General features: G+C 39.1%; 2 protein-coding genes and 1 long non-coding RNA gene across 3 annotated transcripts; 1 reads left to right on the forward strand and 2 right to left on the reverse strand.

The window, feature by feature from the left end:
• Positions 1–2,481: 2,481 nt before the first annotated feature.
• On the reverse strand, positions 2,482–7,939 carry LOC136991285 (uncharacterized). The gene is made up of 3 exons (XR_010883436.1): positions 7,588–7,939; positions 4,174–4,301; positions 2,482–3,409 (listed from the first exon to the last, which is right to left on the reverse strand). It is a non-coding gene; the product is annotated as an uncharacterized lncRNA (long non-coding RNA).
• A 719-nt stretch (positions 7,940–8,658) lies between these two features.
• Positions 8,659–10,783, reverse strand: MRPL32 (mitochondrial ribosomal protein L32). The gene is made up of 3 exons (XM_013955693.2): positions 10,646–10,783; positions 10,213–10,394; positions 8,659–9,599 (listed from the first exon to the last, which is right to left on the reverse strand). Exons 1-3 carry the CDS (start codon positions 10,767–10,769, stop codon positions 9,345–9,347), a joined length of 561 nt encoding a protein of 186 aa, XP_013811147.2. The 5' UTR covers positions 10,770–10,783; the 3' UTR covers positions 8,659–9,344.
• A 326-nt stretch (positions 10,784–11,109) lies between these two features.
• Positions 11,110–17,445, forward strand: PSMA2 (proteasome 20S subunit alpha 2). Its single transcript, XM_013955708.2, has 8 exons — positions 11,110–11,207; positions 13,387–13,463; positions 14,055–14,187; positions 14,616–14,738; positions 15,145–15,226; positions 16,341–16,414; positions 16,890–16,947; positions 17,044–17,445. The coding sequence occupies exons 1-8, from the start codon at positions 11,167–11,169 to the stop codon at positions 17,158–17,160; spliced, it is 705 nt and encodes a 234-aa protein (XP_013811162.1). The 5' UTR covers positions 11,110–11,166; the 3' UTR covers positions 17,161–17,445.
• The last annotated feature ends 3,990 nt before the right edge of the window (positions 17,446–21,435 follow it).

Raw genomic sequence — 21,435 nt, forward strand, 5'->3', positions numbered from 1 at the left:
GCCAATGTCACCCCAGTCTTCAAAAAGGGCAAGAAGGAGGACCCAGGGAACTACAGGCCAGTCAGCCTCACCTGCATCCCTGGAAAGGTGATGGAGCAGCTCATCCTGGAGGCCATTTCCAAGCATGTGGAGGACAAGAAGGTGATCAGGAGTAGTCAGCATGGCTTCACCAAGGGGAAATCATGCCTAACCAACCTGATAGCCTTCTATGATGGAATGACTGGCTGGGTAGATGAGGGGAGAGCAGTGGATGTTGTCTCCCTTGACTTCAGCAAGGCTTTCGACACTGTCTCCCATAACATCCTCATAGACAAGCTCAGGAAGTGTGGGCTGGATGAGTGGACAGTGAGGTGGATTGAGAACTGGCTGAATGGCAGAGCTCAGAGAGTTGTGATCAGTGGCACAGAGTCTAGTTGGAGGCCTGTAGCTAGCGGTGTCCCCCAGGGGTCAGTCCTGGGTCCAGTCTTGTTCAACTTATTCATCAATGACCTGGATGAAGGGACAGAGTGCACCCTCAGCAAGTTTGCTGATGATACAAAACCGGGAGGAGTGGCGGATACCCCAGAGGGCTGTGCTGCCATTCAGAGAGACCTGGACAGGCTGGAGAGGTGGGCAGAGAGGAACCTCCTGAAGTTCAACAAAGGCAAGTGCAGGGTCCTGCACCTGGGGAAGAATAACCCCATGCCCCAGTACAGGTTGGGGGTTGACCTGCTGGGAAGCAGCTCTGTTGAGAAGGACCTGGGAGTGCTGGTGGACACCAAGTTAACCATGAGGCAGCAATGTGCCCTTGTGGCCAAGAAGGCCAGTGGTATCCTGGGGTGCATCAGGAAGAGTGTTGCCAGCAGGTCGAGGGAGGTGATCCTCCCCCTCTCCTCAGCCCTGGTGAGGCCACATCTGGAGTACTGCGTCCAGTTCTGGGCTCCCCAGTACAAGAGGGATGTGGCACTACTGGAGCAAGTCCAGCGAAGGGCTACAAAGATGATTAGGGGACTGGAGCATCTCTCTTATGAGGAAAGGCTGAGAGAACTGGGCCTGTTCAGCTTGGAGAAGAGAAGGCTGAGAGGAGATCTTATCAACGTGTACAAGTATCTGAAGGGAGGGTGTCAAGAGGATGGGACCAGACTCTTTTCAGTGGTGCCCAGCAACAGGACACGAGGCAATGGGCACAAACTGAACATGAGGAAAAACTTCTTCACTGTGAGGGTGACAGAGCACTGGAACAGGTTGCCCAGAGAGGTTGTGGAGTCTCCTTCTCTGGAGATATTCAAAACACGCCTGGATGCAATCCTGTGCAATGTGCTCTAGGTGACCCTGCTTGAGCAGGGGGGTTGGACTAGATGATCTCCAGAGGTCCCTTCCAACCTCAGCGATTCTGTGATTTCCATGAGGCTTTGTAGTTGCTTGTAGCTTCCTAATAATCGTTTGAAATGATTATCTTCCACAACTATTCTTCAGAGACCTTCAGTACAGAGCTGCTGTTAGTGCTTCTGCACAGGCCTGTGATGTTGTGTTTTGTGGTCTACAGAGATGGAAGAAATACACCCATGCCCTCTAGCTGTGATGTGCCCATTACAGAAAAGTAAGGGGCTAAGTGGGATTATTTCTATATATATGCTTGTACTATTAATAAAGAACTAGTTCTGGCCATGATTAATACTGACTGCAAATGTGTAGGAAATCTGTCAGGACATGAATATAGTATGCACAAAGAGTAGCCTGCCTGACAATGCCCTTTAAATCTCTAAATTCAGCAAGTAACTTTCATCTTTTTATTTTTTAACTACGCAGGCCAGGCTTTTTATGAAAACTCAGTGCAACATATTTATCACTGGTCATCACTTTTCTATTTTAGGTTTATCTTTGGAAAGAAAAGAATCCTGATGAAAGTCTCAGCTACTCCTTCATATTTCTCTGACCCAAATATGGCTATAAGATCTGTCAAAGATGCATACGGAGATGGGGGTCTTTTTTTTTTTTCCCTCAAAGTGCCTATCTTCCTGATACAGACAACATTCTAGAAAATCATATTAACAAAGTCTATGCTCTTGGGAAGATATAGTCATGGCAATCAGGACCATTATAGCATCAATAATCACAGAATTAAATTACTTTTGATCAAGACCAGCTATTCTCAGTTGGTTCTCTGTTGTATCTGATAAACAGTGATATCATCTAAGTGACAGATTCAGGGATCCCAGCATCTGTCAAATCAGCAGGATTAGGAAGATACACTCTGGTGGCTTGAAAGTAAAGTACATCTCTTATCAGAAAGAATAAGACAAAAAATGATAGCAAATTCACTTCCTTCATATTTTTCAGCACGAAGTGTCTCAGAGGAAAAACATTTCAATTTTCCTTGAAAAGTTATCTAAACTAAGTCTTTGCACATCAGTCCTCATATTTTTGCTGCTGAATGCTTAAGAAAAAAATATATAAGAACCAGAAATCAATTTGTTTAATTTTTTATTTTTTCCTCTTAGACAATATCATATATAGCAGGTAAAGAAGGCACCTTATTTCTGGACAAAAGAATCTAATCAGCGGAGGAGAAAGTCCTACTTCTGGGACTATATTTATTTTTAGATTCATACATCACAGAAAAAAATCCTGAGGACAGTTCTACCATTGTCGTTCAGCTGAGTCATACTCTTCTTTTACAAATAATCCCACTGATCAGAATGAGCCTTCTCATAGGTTAAAACACTATCCTGTAAAACAGAAGTGATTGAGTCTGGTTCTTGGAAACTTCCCTCAAAAATCAGGCTGTTTTTTCTCCCTTTCTCAAATGAAAGGTGAAAACAGGAGGAATCATTTCGTAATAAACCAGATTTTCAGCTGATCTGTAGTGCTCTGGGTAAAGACCCTTATGGACCTTTGCCCTAACAAATGTTCCAATATACAGTATCTCTGCAGCAGTTTACTTAATCAAATCTAGAGAACAACCTAGCTAGAATAATGGCCACTGCTGATGATAATTCTTATTACAATAAGCTTCAGTACCTGCCTTTGCTACTGGCTGAGGGGGCAACTTTGAGGGAGTCGCTTGCTCTTTCTGCACCTCGGTTTGCCACCTGTCAATAGGAATAACACTATTTAATGCTGCCAGTATAAATCACTAACATCAAGGCGATGTATGATGCCAGAGTGATATTTGCTCTGCCATCTATTTTCACAGTGCCACATGCATGGTTACTTTGCAGTTATTCACTCATCAAACAACATAGGTACCTCTCTTCCAGTAACTCCTGTTCTTATTACACAAACAGCAACAGGATGCCTCTTACTTCTACATACTTGCCAATAACTGTGCCTTCTTAGTCTTCAGATCTGAATTAAGTCCCTCATTTTCCTTCTTCCATTCCTTTTTCAGTGTCTTTCTGGTAATCTCTTCTGGGTAGCACAAAAACACCTGAGAAGGATTGATTCGGGGCTAGAGCAAATCAGCATTTGCCCCAACTCCTAAAAGATTACATTCTTCATCCACAAATTACATTATACAAAGGACTATGGTAGAGCTGGACTCATGGACAAGTGATGCATCGTGATGGGAGTTGACGACTAATAGACAGGTTTATTTTTGACTTCCTTGATTTCAGTAAAAAAACCCTTTCATGATTTTAAGTGACACAGTTTGGTGCTATATCGCCTGCCTCTCTTACTTACTCAGAATTGCAATTTCCCTTAAAAGAAATCCCACTGAAATTAATGGCTTCTTGAAGACTAAGGTATACTTTATCCTGTTTCAGAGTGACAGAATTAAGATATTTTTAACTGGGACAAATCCTCCTGTTTTTTCTCAGAAAGCCTTAGATGCTTTGCCTGATCTGATTATGACTGAGCAGAGACAGTCATAAAATGAATGAGTAGGGACTTCAGAATGCTATACATTAAGAATGAACGTTTCCTACAGAACTGGTCCATTTTGAGTCTTAAGCTACTCAGTATAGCCCCTTTAAAATCACTATTCCTTGTATTTAATACTAATCCCAGATTATAAAATAACAAAATCCATCTTTCCAACAGCCTGCTCAAAATCCTTAGTTCTAGTGGAAGTATTTCCCATAATATGCTGTAGAGCTACATTATAATGGAAAACTGAGCTGTAAGCCATATTGCTAGACAAGCCGATGAGCCTGTGTGATGGGGCTGGGAATAGAAACCGCATTAGCATACCTTGGGAATGGATGTAAAAGTTATGTCAGTCATGTAAGTGGGGCCTGACTCTCCTTCCTACAGCATGACACACACTACATTTAATGTGCTGTGCCTCATTCCTCTTGAGCCTCCTGAGCTAGTTCCTGCTTTTAGGAGATATAAAGGATTATTCAAACTTATATCCAAGACATGCCAGACAGAGTATTTCTATACGCTTATGCAGTAAGAAGAACAACTAAAAAGCACAATCATTTCGAGAAACACGTTGTATAGAGAAGAGTCTGTGCACTTTTAAGAAATAAACAGAAACAGCCAAATGTTTGTGTATTTGGATGAACAGAATATGCAAAGTATATCTCAAGTTTTCAAAATCACAGGATTGGTTTAAAACGTATGATACTTAACAAAATAATAATATGGGCTTGTTTAGTTGCTGCTTTATTAAAAAAAACAAAACTAAGATTTCACATGATCCAGGAGTGTGGCTTTAGAAAAATCTCTTACAATGTCTGATAAGAGTGCAACTCCACAAAAGCTTTTGTTTTCTGTCTTCAGACCCAAACTGCTCCAAAGCAGTTTCAGTTTTGCTTTTAATATGTTTAACCAGCAGATTCAATATGAAATCAATCCTACAGTCTTTCTTCTAAATGTGTCTATTGTCCTTAAGCAGGGGAAACTGAAAGACAGGATGCTTTAATTTCTGTCAAACACCAATTGATTAGACTCAATTTATGACATTCATCAAATGTAATTTTAGTTTTCAGCTGTAAACTCAATCCCATTAGAAGGGGGGGCAGGAAGGGGGGGCAAGAAAAGGGGGGGGCAAGAAAGGGAACAAAAAACCCACCATACTTGCATATATCCAGAAGTCCCAGATTTCAGTACTTGTCATCAAATACAATAATGCATTAGACCAAATTCTGCCTTGAATTATACTTCACTGACTTCAACAGAATTTCAAAGGTATATACATAGACTAAACCAAACTAGATTTATTCCTGCTGCATAGCCTACTTCTTTCTCATCTCTTTCATTGATTTTCATCCTTTAGGCTCCAATTCTTAAAGTATTTGGCAAGTTAAAACTTAGGAAAATTATCAGGAAAGGTAACTTTTATTTACTGAGTCTCATTCACCATATTAATTATACAATGCCTGCAGCCATGTGAGGTGAAAGGATTTTTGCTGGTATTCTGTTTATTTAAATACTACTTAAAAAAAATAAGTTCTAAAGATACAGGCACCTCCATCACACATGTGCTTCGAAAACATTTTAAAGCTTTGAAGGAGCACAGAACCTTCTATTCCATTCTGAGGAACTATTTTTTTGAACATATTGTTTTACTGTTCTTTCCACTTTATGTCTGCTTTTTGCAAAATGGTCCTTATGACTGTACAAATTCAAGACTGTTATAACTTGAAATTCACTGGAATGTTCTCAGATCTGCTATTTGCATGATTATGGTTGCATAAATAAAGTGTCAACTAACTAGATATCCAGAGCATACAAAGCCACCTACAGGTGAAGTGGGAAAGGAGCTCCACTGTCTTGTTAGGGAAAACTGACAGGTACAACTGCAATTTCAAATAATTCATCCAGTAACTAGCAGAACTACATAAATATATACAGAATTCAGTACATTAGTTCTTAGTATAGATCTAATTTAATTCAGTTAGAACTATGTATTACAGTTGATTAGTTTGTGTCCCATAACAACTATCATATTTTCCTTTGTACTTAGCAAATTTAGTCTATTTGCAGATCTTTCACTTGCATGGTCGCAAATTTCTTAAATATGACTTTGACTGTTTTACACCTCAGTAATGACTCTTCAGCTTTTGTTTTCCACGTACCAGAAAACCACACTCCTCTGCCACCTAGTGCTTTAAAGAAATATACTCGATATCTACCACCAGCTCTTGCTGACATAGTGTTCAACAGAACAGATAAAGGTTGTGCAGAAACCTTTTTTAAAATTTGCTTAATGGGATATATCCTCTGTGGATATCATAATTCATCACTGCCAGAGATGGCCTATATCTGTGTAGATCTGAGTATGACACAAAATCGTTTAGCAACTTTCATCCTTGTATTTTAGGATGTTACATTCTGCCTGAGTTTTTCTTATATTTAAAAGAAAATAATTTTTACATAGACTTCTTACCGAAAATAACATAATCACATAAAACATTTATTTAATCATGAAATTTTCAGAAGAGAAAGGAGTCTGTCTTTTGACAACTACTGACAGGTTTCCATAGTATCAAAACGGAAAACCCCAAAGCATACAATTTTTTACTTGTTTTTAAATAGGTTCTAGAGTGCAGCATTTGCAGCATCCTGCTTGCTTTTTACTAGCTTCAATTTATATTGTTGCAAAAAATGTATGTAGATATATAGACATTACTGCAATTTGTGTTTGTTTCAAAATATCTCATAGAGACTTTCATCTGCAAATGTAAATGCTGTAAATTTTGGGTCATAAATTTAACATGAATTGGATTCAGAAAAAATACCAGCAAGGTCAGAATATTCTAATTTTGATAATCTGGCAAAAGATGCTATTACATATAAACAGGATTTATCTCAAGTAACAGACTATGCCACAAGTTTTAGAGGCATTCTGGATTAAAAAGTGTGTTGTGTTGTCACTGTTAATAAAGCTAAGCTATGAAAGTGAGCTTTCCTTTACTCCTTGTCTTTTGAAGGAAAAGTCATTCATCTAAACAAACTGTGATGACTCTCACTAAAGATCATTTCTTCCCTGGAAAATTAATTGGTACTCTATCAGTTCTACATAAAAATCAAATATTTCTCAGTTGTTTCTACTTTTTCTTTTAAAGACCATGAATACCAGACATTTTAATGACTTTTTCCCACAATGCACAGAAACCACTATGAAACATTACTAAGTTATTTGTCCTGTCCGAATCGCACGAATGTAATACTAACAAAAGCAGTAAGGCTATGAAGTGAATTACCACCTAACTATGACCTTGCAAGTACCTTAAAACACCTAGTGGGGACACAGCCTAACTTCACTAATTTTTCATAAGAATGCTATTGTAAAGTGCCCTCATTGCTATATTGACACTGTAATTCAATAAAGTAACTCACTATACTGCCAGTTGTACTTATTACTCCATTAGCAGAAACCACTTGTCCTTTCTCATGTTTAGAGATAAATATTTATACTTTTTTAAAATACCTCTGTGTCTAAGAAATTAACCTATGAGTCTCTCAATACCCTAAGCTAATTTTACTTATTTCTCTTTATAACCCATCAAAAAGATTAATATAAAAATCAACAAAAATCAACTAACAGAGCACTGTACAATTTGACTTATAACAAGTGGACAAACAAACAAAAAAAAAAGAAAGAAATTCCCTCTCCCTAAAATACATACACACCTTTCCTTCACGGTAACATACCAGTCTTATTGCTTGGTTCATCTCACCTCCAAAAAAGTCAGTCTCATCCCATCCAGCTTTGGCAAATGTAAACCTTCCAGTCTGCATCCTGCTTATCACCTTTTATTGGCTTCATTTCTGAATAAGAAGTGAAAAACAGACAGGGACTAGGATACATCCTGTTTAGAAACATAGAAAAGGACTCACGTTGTTTGCTTAGATACTGTCAACTGAATAGCATCAACACTTATCAATATTCATTATTCCCTTAGACTACAGAGGAAATGTAAGATCCCCACTAACATCTGTTCCTACTTTCCTACCAGTTGCATTTCAGAGCATGGAATCCAGAATGAGGAAGGCAAAAGTGAAGAGTTACAGCACATACACTATCTCATTCCTTAAACTGGCATAACCTGAAATTGGCTGAGTCATATACAAATGAAGGCTATTCTGAAAAGTGTGGTCCGGCCTCCTCTTTTATATTCGTACTGCCTGTGTTGCCATGTTTCTGTCCCTGACATGCACCAAGCTACTGGAAGGTACCAAATAGAAGCCTAGCTGCACAAAACCAGGGAGTAGTTTTGTGGCGACATAGCTCTCCAAACCAGGACATCACAGGGGTGGATGCACACAAGTGCCAAGGAAACTGTAAGGAAAACACAGCCAGAGTTCGGAGCAGACTTGCATTTTTCATCAGCACCTATCTCTCAGACTGGCTGAGCTGTACCATTTGTATATTTAAATCCCATCCTAAAATGTAAACTACTCTTAAATGCAATGGTGCTACTCCTATGGCTAAAACCAAAGTGAAATCCACAGCTAGTAGCTCTAACTGCATCACTGAAGAACAGCAACGGACAGCAGAGGACAGAGCTGCCCTCTCTGCAGAGGACACACAAGGCAGGAAGGTAATACTGCTCCTTTTGCTTTTCCAAGCGCACGCTGACCATTCAGGCTACTTAACTGGAATGGCTGCAAAGAATCAGCTTTGACCCTTACAGTATTTACAAATTTCCAGTCATTGCATTTCAAATCATTCTTTCACTGAAGCAGAACAGTGCACTTTGAAAAAAAGTCTATTCATGTCCCTTTAAGGTAAAAATCTGTTTTATATACAGACAACAAACAGAAATGCTTAACATACAGTCTGGTACAAAGAATCATCGGAGGAAAGAGCAAGCAATGTGGCAACCACTGTTTTGCTCAAAACCAGGAATATCACCAAGTATCTCAAACAGCAGCATTGTGGAGAGATCCAAGCCATGGAAATTACCAGGTAACTGTTGTGGAAGTTACCAGATAACTGCATCTTTTCTTGTAAACATACTTTGTATCTAATCAACATTGTTTTTAGTTAACTTTTTTTTTTTTAAGCGTAGCAGCCAAAAAGAGAAAACAGATCTCCCTATGTATCTTTATACGCTTTATTTTATATACATGAATGTTTTATCTCTGTTAAAAAAAGTTATTTACAAAAACAGCATACAACGTTAACATATATCTTATTCTGTGTACAGCAAGCAAATATCCAAACTCCAGGAAGATCCTGATTTCTCTTTAAATGTGACTGCTATGTATCACTGAGAGGCATTCACCACTGCATGCTATGGAAACAATACATGACTGCAAAATGAAATGAAATGTGTTTCAAGCAGACTTCCCAAAAGTTGATAGGTTCATATCAGCATTAAGTGAATACAACAAGGAAAAGAGTCTTGAAAAGCACCATCTTTCTTGCTGTAGAACTAATATAAACAAAAACAGTTGCTATAACATCAATTTTGAATAAACCAGGATGGACGCTTCCTGGCTCTTTCAATGATCTGCTTGCCTTCATCTTTTTCTGTGGGCTGTTCTCCATCATAAAGGACTACAGTTTCTACAGTAGGAGCATTAAATGGTCCTCCTTCCTTTTTACGCATTTCAAGCCGTATCTGTCGAGTTTCTGCTTTGACTTTTGCATAACAATAGCCACAGAGGACATGCTTCTGTTTCAAGTGTCCACATTCAAGGCAAACATCTATGTTTCTCTAAAAAGGAAAGTGGAAAATAGGAAATTTTGAAATTTGAAAGAAAAAGAAACATGAGGGAAAGATCACAAACTACTAATATATGTAAATGAAATATCGGGAAAATTCAACTGCCTTTTCAAAATGTATTGTTCTATCTAAATACTTTTTTTTCTGCAATGCACTGCTAGGTCAAATGCTTACTATTATAAGTAGCCTATAAAGTCAATACCTAAATTATTATCCTTATTGATGTTTGGAAGACTGAAGACCTACAAACTCATTTAGATGTACAGAAAGCATAAGCTTTTTGTATTTATACTAGTTGCTTTGCTAAATTTCATGTTTTGTTAGCTTTCATCAAAACTATCACCTTTTATTTAACTGTAGCCTATTGTTGCATATTTCAATTGTATCTGTTAAAATATGTTTTGAGAATTACAGTATCTTCTAAATTTATCAACAAATTCCAGAGAGATGTTTCAGTCAGTAATGACTATTAGCATGAATGAGTCTCCAAAATAAGTGAAATTAAAAAGTATCGGAATAAATCTTACTCTAGCATACTCGCTTATCATTAATAAAATTGCTCACAGCAAATAAGGTGGTAAGCCAATTTAAATTAGGTAATTACCTTTACTTTTATAAGCTTACTGGGATTTCTTCGCCTGCAGCGGTTCACTTCAATGGTGCGTCTTTTCTTTGGAGCAGCCATCCACAAAATGCTATCTAGGAAGCTTGGCACCTCATTACTTTGACTAGCGTCTTCTACTGGCTCGGGAAGAAAAGCTGGAGCTTGGACAGCTAGTGCTGGCCCTGAAAGAAGAAAGAACGAATTACACTGCACCTAACCTCCATTTTCGCCGGCAACCGAGCAGATATAACGCAAACCCTATTTACGCCTGCAAATAAAGAGATAAGAGCGGCCAGCGGTGCCCCCGCTTCCCCACAGCCCCCGCGGCAGCACGCTCTTCCGCTCGCGCCCCAACCTTCAGCTGTTTAACGGAAAAAAAGGCCCCGCAGCCCCAACGTCGCCCTCGCCGGGGCGGCAGGAGGACAGGACCCACCCCAAGGCAGGCTCCGAGGCCCGGAGAAGACCGGAAGAAGCCCGCGCTCCAGCCGCCCCCAGCATCGCTGGAGGAGACCGCGAAGACGCGACAGCGGAGAGGAGAAAACCACCAGCACCGCCATATCCCCACACAGCTCCACCGACACCCCAGAAGAGGGCGGTCGGTCCCAGGGAGAGCGCACTGGGCATGCGCTCCGGCCGCTAAGCCTACTGGGAAATCGAGTGCCCTAAGCCATTCATGGCACAAGAGGGAGGGAGACCGGGACTTCAAGTCCCAGCATTCCTGGCAGGAGGGAAGCGCGCTGACGCCCAGCATGCCGCAGAGCGCGCCTCTTCTCCAATCGTGCCCTTCGCAGGGCCGACGCACAGCGCTGCTTCCCGGCACGCCCCGCTCCCTCTTCACCAATCAGAGCCTTAGCCGCGTCTCCCCTCCCCTCACGCAGGAAGGGGCGGAGCATCCGGGCCGACCGCGCTTGCGCAGTGGGAGCTGCTGAAGGGAGTGGAGGTGCTTGTTCCAAGATGGCGGAGCGCGGTTACAGCTTCTCCCTCACGACGTTCAGGTGCGGCGGGGAGGGCGCCGCGGGCCCGGGCCCTCAGCCGGCTGCCGGGAGAGCGGCAAGATAGCGCACGGCCTCCGTGGAGCGGCCGGCCGGCGCCGGGCGCGATGGAGCGGGGCCTTTGCAGAGTCATCGCGCCGCCGGCGGGCCCGCGGAGCCGGGCGGAGGGGCGGCGGGGCTCGGGCAGCAGAGGAGGGCGGGAGGTGAGGGGGGCCCGCGGGTTTCGCTCTCGCTTGGGGAGCTTGCGTGGGCGGAGGGCTCCCGAGGGGCTGGGGAAGAAGCTGGGTTTGAGGGGGAGCCCCGTGACCGGACCCCGGCCGTAACGTGGTCGCCTCTCGCACTCTCTCCCGTTGCCGTGAGGCGGAATCAGTGCGGAGCCGGCCGGAGGCCATCTGAGCTTGGGCCCCTACACTGGCTGTGCCTTATAGCCTGAGCGTGGTGAAACGGCTTAACAAACTTGGGACTGAGAAGGGTTCTTAGCACTTATGATATACTAAGTTGTCTTTCCTCTCCCTTTCCCCTACTTGAGGCCTGGGTGGTAGCTTCATTCTTCCCTGTAGCTGCCGAGAGGCTTCTGATCTAATTGGAAATGCATGATGATAATCGAGTTTGATAGTTGGTGCCTTGAGAACTTGTTTCAGAACTAAATTTGCAGACGTAGGAATGAGAAGAAGCCTTTAGAAAAGTTTTAAGCAGTCTGTTTCCCCTTCCACTGCATTTCTCAGGCAATATTCTTCTTGCACTTTGTGTCATGAACAGTCTAAGTGTTGTAGGATGATTGTATGCACACAATAAAGAAGCTATTGGACTGGCGTTTATTGAAGTGCTGCTCTAATATGTGCACTTCAGAGAATCCAGAGAAAAAGAAATTATTTTGCATTATTTTTCAATAAAGTTCTTAAACTTTTCAGGATTATGCCATAAATGTGCGAAAAGAGAAACTGAAAGCCAGAATCCGTGCTGCTTTTGCTAAAGTGCCCACTTACTCTTGGAGGAGAGTAATGCTGTGTAGTTGCAAAATAGCTTATTAAAGTCTTGTTGCAATTAAGCCAATGATGCAGTTTTCAGTCTAGCATCAGGAGACGAATCTTTGTGATGGATGGATATAGTCAAACACACACACTGTAATCAAGTGGGTTGAATTCTTTGCTAGCTTTTGGAAATTGTTTCCTAATGGACTTACAAGTGTTTTTTGTATTTTACAGAAGCACTTCATGCCCCTAACCTTAAAAGCTATTTGATTTTATACTTGTATTGAAGAAAATACAAGTAGTTGTGCTTTCCCTCTTTTACTTTTTTTTTATGTTGAGCATCATTTATTTTTGTATATCTTACTTTTAAAACATTCTGCTAATGTTCTGTATGTTTTAGTTGCTGACACAGGAAACTGTTGTTCTGGTTTGTTGGTATTCTGTAATGGAGGAGTTAGAATTCTTAGTTTGTTATCTATATTTACTTAATGTATGAAAAACTACAATAATTATTGCTTGCTTTGTTCTTTACCTCCTCTAAGTACAGAGATGCATCATCTTCTATTTTACTTCTGTATCTGCTAAAACCGGAGTGCCTGAAATATAGCCCAGAGAATAGATTCCATTTCTCAAAATCGTTTGTCCTACACATGACAGCCTCCATGCTGTCCTCTTCCCTGGGGATTGAGATCGGACCCCAGTCTGGATGAGTTATTTTGACAGCCTGCCATCAGTTTTGATGATTCTGCAATCATTACCAGCACGATATGGATTATTTAAAGAAAATGCAGGGATACCTGGAGAGTGGAACCTGCTCTGTGTTGCATTATTGACCTGATGTGTGCTCATCAGTCAAGAAGAATAGCTGTTTTGCTCGTACCTTTCAAGATTGAACATCGCTGTCTTGAAAACTTTTGCAAACCACATGTAGAATATCATTTAAGTACATAAATTTGGGAGCTTTTTGTTATGTTTGCCAGAAATTCATGACCTGCTCTGAAGATTTCCCCACTGAGTGGAAAGCTTGTTTAAAGTGTTACAAGTTGGAGAAGGGACTTGTCCTCCTTCAACTTGCATCCCACTCCCTACTCCCTATCCAAGGCGCATTAGCTTTCATCAGGCATGTAGGCAAGTTAGCATCAGATTGTTGCAGTAAAGACTTGAGTATATTAGAATTATTTTATGGCTTACTTTTATGTTTTTCTTTTTAGTCCTTCTGGAAAACTTGTTCAGATTGAATACGCTTTGGCTGCAGTTGCTGCAGGAGCTCCATCGGTTGGAATTAAAGGTATATTCGGAATTACTGTAGTGAAAGATTCAGGAGCCTTAGTATCAGTTGAGAGAACCAAAGTAGTTTGAACTACTTACTGGGTATTTCTTCACCCTGTCTTCTGTTCCATATTTTGTGCTTTTTCAGTGGATTTTCACATGTTTTAGTGGGTTTAATATTGTCTCTTTTTCTACAACTCAGTAATTTTTAGGAAGGGAGCATAGATCTTTTCCTAGGGTAATTTTGGAGACACGCAACTGGTAGAACTGTTATCTTTAATTTTGAGTCTTCCTATTCCTTAAGTAAATAACTCCAGCTTTGTGTCCATATATATGGAAATTGCACATAAAGATATTTCAGCTGATCAGTTATTAATATATGCTTCAGAATTTTTAAAATGGCATTATAAGGGCAGTGCATTTATTTAAAATGAGAGGTGATATGCTGGGTGAATTCATCAAAGGATCACTGTTTAACATCATTGTAAACCTGAAGGGCCTTTTAGAAAAGGGAGAAACAAAATTCTCTATATTCTGCCAAACCTGTTCTGTGTTTCAATTGCTTTTGATAATTTTATTTTAATACGGAAAAAATCTTATTCTTTTCCAGCTGCAAATGGAGTGGTGTTGGCAACTGAGAAGAAGCAGAAATCCATTCTTTATGATGAAAGGAGTGTCCACAAAGTAGAACCAATTACCAAACATATAGGTTTAGTGTATAGTGGTATGGGTCCAGACTACAGGTATTAAAAAGTTTTGCTTTGTAATCATTTAGATATGTTTTCATTCAAGAAGTGAAGAAGCTGATAAATATAGCAATTAGTTGTTTCTTTTTAAGTGTATTGCATAATATGTTGTTATGATGTATATATTGTCAGTATATTAAATTCATGTTCTAAGTTTTTCTTGACATACTCAAAACCTTAGCAAATATATCTAAAAAATGAATAGCAAATGAACAGCAATGTGCTTAGTTTCAGTTTGTTCAAGTGCTTCAGAGTTTATTGAATTGATAAGGATATTCTAGTAAAATATATGTTTTCTTAAGTCACTGTTGTGCCAGATATGTAATTCTTTACCACAGTATTTATTGTAATGAATATTCTTTTCAGTACTAATTGTAACAACTAATTGGATTTTTTTCAAGTAATAATTTTGTCTTTGTTTGTAGGGTACTTGTGCACAGAGCTCGGAAGCTGGCCCAGCAATATTACTTGGTTTATCATGAGCCCATTCCAACAGCTCAGCTAGTACAGAGAATTGCTTCTGTGATGCAGGAATATACGCAATCTGGGTATGCAGTTTTCAGAAGTTTGAAGGTGCTTAGAAAGATTGTGTTGCTTAAACATAAGGTACAACTACTACCCAGTGATTAAAATTTTTTAGTCAGAAAGGCAGTTATTATTAACCTTTCTTAATGGAGAATGCCCATAGGAAGTGGGCCAGTGGGAGGACCACTACCTGGCAGTGGGCGAAACACACTGATAATATCTTGGAAAAAAAAAATGTTGGAGAAGCCAGCATACTTTTGTTTTTATACTGTTGGTTGAGTAGCCATTCCTGTTCACAGCTCTGGGCTGTTGGGAGGCCTTTGGGGAAGATTAACACATCCAGAATAATTCAGTCAGTTTTGTTGTTTGCTGAATAAATTTCAGAACCATTTTGATGTCAGGGTTTTTTGTTATTTTTTTTGCCTGTAGTGGTGTTCGTCCATTTGGTGTATCACTGCTAATATGTGGTTGGAATGAGGGACGGCCCTATTTATTTCAGTCGGATCCATCTGTAAGTATTCTGCGTTTGAAAATTCTACTGTTTTTAAAAAGCACCTAAAACTTTATACATACCCTGAAAGACTTTGTGATGAGGAGCTGGAACAAAATATCCCTTGACCTTACTTAAGTCAGAATGATCCAGTTTCAGTGGGCGCTAGGAGCAAGCCTGGATATTTGGCTGCTGTGCCAAGGAAGTGTAGGGAGTGGCTAGGACCTGCTAATTCTGTGCCTGCATGTTTCTGGACTGCTTTTGAGGGGCAACAATTGTTGCTGAGAGAGACCACCACCCCTTTTCATTCCTTTCCACCTCCTTGGTAGTAACAGGAGGAGTCTAGCATTATGCAGCAGGTGCCAGGATAGGCATTTGACTGCTCGCGCTGCTCAAACAGTGTTCCCTAAGCTGGGTGGAAATCAGGCCATAATCAGTTGCATTATGAAATGCAGTGCACCTACTTTGGTATTTAATGATCACAGTGGTTAATTTGAGTGAGTCTGTTTGCTGTAGTAGTATTGCACATTTAATAAAACCTACCTTTTGATTCCTCTATTAGTTATAACACTTTTCATCAAATGAAGAAGTAGTTGCTGTAATGATTCTTGGTAAACTTCAGAAATTTTTATTACTACCAGATGTTCATATGTAAAAAGCTAAATGAAGATGCCTTCTGAAATGCATCCTGATTGATAAATAGAACTATTGATGGTCTTCACCTCAGAATAAGAGAGATGGCTAAATAGCCTATTAGTAGCTAAAATAATTAGCTGATTTGTAACAGAAAGAAAGAAAAATACAAGGAATGTATTCCAGGCTTCAAGAAAGAACAAACGGTATTTATTCTTGAAGATAAAAATATGATTTCTGTTTAAGAAATCCCAAATTAGAAACATGCTAATGACTTACTAAATTCATCTTTCAAAGTAGTAGGAGGGTGAAAACAGTGGTGTCATACAAATGTTTTGTGCATTTTCTCAGTATATGTTCACATATCTAATCAGCCTGTGACCCAAAATAGTTCATATGTTCTCAGGATATTCAGTATTTTCATGATTACTCTTGTACTTTTTACAAAGGTAGTGTTTGACCAAGTTACCCAGAACAATTCACTATATTGTTGCTTTTACAGGGAGCTTACTTTGCATGGAAAGCAACAGCAATGGGAAAAAATTACATCAATGGGAAGACATTCCTTGAGAAAAGGTAACATGTTTAATACATGTTTGAAACAATAATTCTTTTGTTCAGGTTCCATGTACAACAGCCAGACAAAAATGCATACTTCTAAATTATCAGAACAAAGTTTTAAAATACTTAAATAAGGAAGCTGGAAGCATTATACGTTAACATGTGCACAGGAAATTTGCTTTGCTTAAAGGAAACTCCCAACTTTTGTATTCATGGAGAGTTATCTCAGTGCAGTTCACAGTGTATTCAATATATAGATATTTGCAGGTATTTTGTTCTAGACAATGTCGGTAGAAAAAGTAGCGAAATACTTAAAGTATAGTATTTACAAATAATATTTTGGAATATTAATGTAGCAATGCTTACCAATGATATTTGTAGGAAAAATAGGGAGAATTTTAGCATGGCTTGCATTTTGAGACTTTAAGATGATTATGGTTTGGAAAGATCTATGTTTGTTAGGCTAAAATATGTGATCTTCTGTTTACAGATACAATGAAGACTTGGAACTTGAAGATGCCATTCACACAGCTATTTTAACACTAAAGGTTAGCAAAATATTTAAGAAATACATTTCTTACTGTCATTAATATGACAGTAAGAAATCATTAATATGGTTGACTGAACCCTATTTTCTTTAATAGGAAAGCTTTGAAGGGCAAATGACAGAAGACAACATTGAAGTTGGCATCTGTAATGAAGCTGGTTTTAGAAGGCTCACGCCAACTGAGGTTAAGGACTACTTGGCTGCAATAGCCTAGTAGAAGTCAAGCAAGACTATGTGAATTCACACATCTTTTTAATTTTGGCTACTTAAATGTTTTTGTTTGCAGTTTTTGCATACTTATTTCTACCTGGTTTGTCTGACAGATTTTTTAAATATCATGGGTGCAAATGGAAAAGTCCTAATATTGTAATACATGGAATCTTACTAGAAGCAATTATTTCCCTTGATACATGGGATCTTTGTACACAAAATACTGTACAAAATGTAAAGTTATAATGAAAGCTTATAAAGGCTAAAGAATAAAATTTGAAAGACACTGTTTTGGGGGAAGATGTCTGTGTGTCTTTTTAATCATAGCTTGTTTATCTACATAAAGTTGAGATTTCAGTATCTTTATTGTTGGAAAAACAGAATTTTCCTTATCCAGATCAGCCATAGTGAACTGATATTAGACATTCTGTTAAAGAATTTTTAAATTACGAATGGACAAGATAATTTTTTTTTCTCTTGCAATTTTGTTTAGGTAGTATTTAAGTAACTTCCATGGGTTACTCTATAAAAGATCAGGTACTCTCACAAAGAGGCAGAACAGTGTCATCCATATGGGATATAAACTGTGATTTGCTTCAGCTCTGCTCTAGAGCTGGAGTCTTAGACTGTGTGTCTTCAAGATATATGTGTTTTCTATTACTTGGATGATTTTCATTGCCCTGGGAATGTTTTTGTTTGTTTGTTTGTTTTCCCCAGTCCTGAAATACTGTTAGAAATAATGGAAGCAACATAAATTCCTACTGGCTGAAAACAAAATGCATTTATTTGCATTGGTAAAAGTCAACAGGATGTACAAAGCAAAATGAGTATATTTAATGCAATGATTTTATCCCTTGAATTATGCTAAAGTATTTTCCAAACCTGAAAGATAACTTGAAAGGTGCAGTAATGAAAAGAGCACTTGGTGTATACATCACAATTTCTACAGGTGCAGAACTAGATCCTTGAATATAATTGTGTGTGTGTGTATGTATAGGTATTTTTTGTGTTTGTTTAATGTCTTTAAGGTTATGTAGAAACATAAAACTTACTACAAAAGACACTGAAGAACCAGGATAAATATATATATTTTTTGTTATCAGAAATAATCTGGTCTGAAGCTATTTAAGTTACTGTTTGCAGATTTTTGATATATTTTTGAAGCAGTCTGATTGTTTAAGTGTTGATAATGAAATGGAAACAGGGAGCAATAGCCAGATCACTTTGCTTGTATGTAAGGATGAGCAGGTATGGTAGTAGCCTGGCAGATTAAATGATAGCCAGCCATAAACAATAAAGAAAATACAGAGTATGAGTTAGTCTGCAGAAAATGACATATAAGCTTAATTGATCTGTTCTTTCCTAAGTCTGTCTGCTGCTGTTGTTTTATGTTATCATTAGGCAAATAAGAATTTCTGAAGCATGACATGAATGGAGTTTTATTTCATAATGCCAGAAATAAAAGCTATATCCAGATGATTCATTAAGACTCCAGATCACTTTCCAGTATTTTACTCTGAGGAACAATCTCTGCTCTGCTGCTTCTTGTAGTGAGAATGAACAACTAGGAACTGAAACAGGAAGCTTTAGATTGTTATATCTTTCATCCAGACTTTCAGAATCATTCAGAAAAGCAGAATGCAACTTGAATACTTCTACATATTTAGTAAATTTTTATGATCTATAAATATTAACAAGTTTTGTGAATGAAAAATGCAGATAACTACTCTAGAAAACAGTTAACAAGAACTGCAATAGTTTAGCTGCCTCCTACGCTAAAAAGTTGATTAGCTAAGAACACTCTGTGAAATGGAGTTGAAGCCTAAGTACTTTCAAATAAATCATGCTGCCTCATTCCCAAGATGGTAACAGTGGGGCAAACACGAAACATGTTTTAGAGGATTTTGGAAAAAAAAAAGTGATTAATTGAACACCTTTCATCTCTGTAGAATTTTACCCATGTTATAGGTGGTGTAGGGAAGTGAAAAATGGTTATCTACCAGCTTTGACTCTGATTCAGTGATTTAAACATAACTGTTCTATGTGTTGTACTGGGACTATTATGTTCCAAGGAGGAAAAGTGTGTTCCTTCAGATACCTGATTATTGGTAGAAATGTTAAGGGCTCTTTTTGCCCACTTCTCCCCACCCCGTTAGAGTGAGGACAAACAAACACTACCACACATGGCATATTTTTACTAAGCTGTAGACTTCAGGAATGTTGCTGGTTTTACTTCCCATTATTAAGTATCAATATCATAAATGGGTAGCAGTATGAAGTTAGTGTGCTATTCAGCTATTCTGAATGTCCTCTTGTACCCGATTACCTCCTTCTGTGTCTTTAGGAATGTAAATTGTTTGAATTATTAAAATAGTGTGTGGTTTGATTATTATCAAATGATGGCACCTTTTCCTCTTGAGAACAAATAGAAATATGCCCTGAAAAAGAGCAGAACATTGGCACCAGGCTGTCATAGTGCCACATATTAGCATGCAGTCTGCTTTAGAGCAAAAACCCTTCAAAATGGTGAACAGTGTGTAACTCAACTTTGAGTCTTCTTTCTTCAGGTTTTCTCCCTGAGCTATGAACTCAGATCCCCAGTCATCATTTCTATGTCAATATTTAATTGTTCCATTCATAATGTAAAATGAGGAGGGTAGGTCTATACCATAGTCAGTGGTATTTGTTTTGATGAGGCACAAGGTTGGTAATTGAGAGGGACAATTTTTATTTAGTTCAGAATAGAGTCCAAGAGCCCTCTGATTTGTTTAAGCCCTACAGAGAATCAAAGTTCATAGGAGTTAGTGTAACTTGGAAAGAATATGCGTACTATTTTGAATTCAGGCTTTATTTAGAGTATTAGATTATTTTGGGGGTGGGGGGTATAAACCTTGATAGAATATATCATGCTGTTTTAGGGGGGAGTGTGGTGTGTTTTGGGGGGGGTGTTTGTGCTTTTTTTTTTTTGATGGTTTAATTTTACATTGAAGAAAATCATTGCTGTTCTCAGATAACTGCACTTCTAAAATAGCAACTAAATTTCATCTAGAATTAAAGGGAACCTCTCTAATTTCAGTTAAAAGGCAGGAAGCTAGTATACATCTTTTCCCATTCTAGGTCCCTGAAATTTAAGGAAATGTAATTTCAGTTTGGAGATTTATTTCTCAAAGAATAAAAACATTTCAGGTGTGAGAGACTGGTGCAGTTGAGTAGCAGAATGCAGGTGGTGATACTTATTTTCAAAAAGTGCAATTAATCTAAGCTTTTTAGAGTTATATGATACTGGCTTTGTGTATGTTTGTAAAACTCGCCTAATTCACTAGACAAAACAAAGTTACTGCATAAAGTTTGGGACAAGGGGGAATGAGGTTGACAAGCTGTTCATTTGTGACAACCAACTACAAGCTGGAGACTTAAACTGACACACAAAATAATTAGATTCATTAATCTTGTTCCTAGTGCAGTAATCTGAAAGAAGAAAAAAGCTGAATAAATAATTAAAGTAGGTAATGTTGCTTCATTTTCATGTGTCTTGAAAGATGGTCTGCTCTTAGGAACTCAGGATAGCAGGATATCCATGAGAACACACACTTTGCTTGGGTTTTATTTTACTAGTAGGATCAGGTTCCAAGAACAGTGTGGTCCTCCTAAATGCCATTACCACTTCAGTGATGCTATTAGTTTAGGTAGGTGCTGAAGTGATAGAAGATACGGGTGCAGTAAATCTTCTGTTGCCTCGCAAAATCTTGTGAAATCATTTGTACTATTAAAAATGATTATCTACTGTAGAAGACTGTAATTAATTCCACCAGCTGGTAGTAGGAGGTGGAGAGAAGGCAAAACTCCTTCAGGATGCTCAAGCCTTCGGGTGTAGCACAGCCTTTTGGGCTACTCTGCATGTGCCTGGGATACCATGTGGGAGGAGGACCATCACTCACACTTGACCAAACGATTTAATAAAGCCCTTTTTTTGTTATCCAAACTTCACGGACTCCAACTTCCGCAGCACTCGGGAAGCAAAGACCAAAGCTGACCTTGCCCCTGGCCTTAATTAAGGAAAATGAGAGGCTGATGCCAATACCGGAGGAAACTGCTACCCCGGAGGCTGCGATCAGTTTTCCTCTAGGACTTTGACTTGCTTTTACAAAACGTGGCATCTTTGCTCCTCAAATGAAGGCTTTCGGGGTAAAATACGTCGGTTTTCGAGGACCCCCGACGGGGAGGGCGCCAAGGGCCGCAGCGAGGCGGGCGCCCACAGCTGTCCCCGCCCGGCGGCCCC

This window comes from Apteryx mantelli, chromosome 2, assembly GCF_036417845.1.
Source record: "Apteryx mantelli isolate bAptMan1 chromosome 2, bAptMan1.hap1, whole genome shotgun sequence".
Classification (NCBI taxonomy): Eukaryota; Metazoa; Chordata; class Aves; order Apterygiformes; family Apterygidae; genus Apteryx; species Apteryx mantelli.

Excerpts from the sequence above, each read along its gene's own strand:
- MRPL32 (XM_013955693.2), bottom strand. The coding sequence starts at position 10,769 with ATGGCGGTGCTGGTGGTTTTCTCCTCTCCGCTGTCGCGTCTTCGCGGT. Across the intron at positions 10,395-10,645 it reads GCCTCGGAGCCTGCCTTGGG|GGCCAGCACTAGCTGTCCAA; the intron begins GTGGGTCCTGTC and ends TTCTTCTTTCAG. Across the intron at positions 9,600-10,212 it reads GTAAGCTTATAAAAGTAAAG|AGAAACATAGATGTTTGCCT; the intron begins GTAATTACCTAA and ends TTTCCTTTTTAG.
- PSMA2 (XM_013955708.2), top strand. The coding sequence starts at position 11,167 with ATGGCGGAGCGCGGTTACAGCTTCTCCCTCACGACGTTCAG. Across the intron at positions 11,208-13,386 it reads TTCTCCCTCACGACGTTCAG|TCCTTCTGGAAAACTTGTTC; the intron begins GTGCGGCGGGGA and ends TTTTCTTTTTAG. Across the intron at positions 15,227-16,340 it reads TATTTCAGTCGGATCCATCT|GGAGCTTACTTTGCATGGAA; the intron begins GTAAGTATTCTG and ends TTGCTTTTACAG.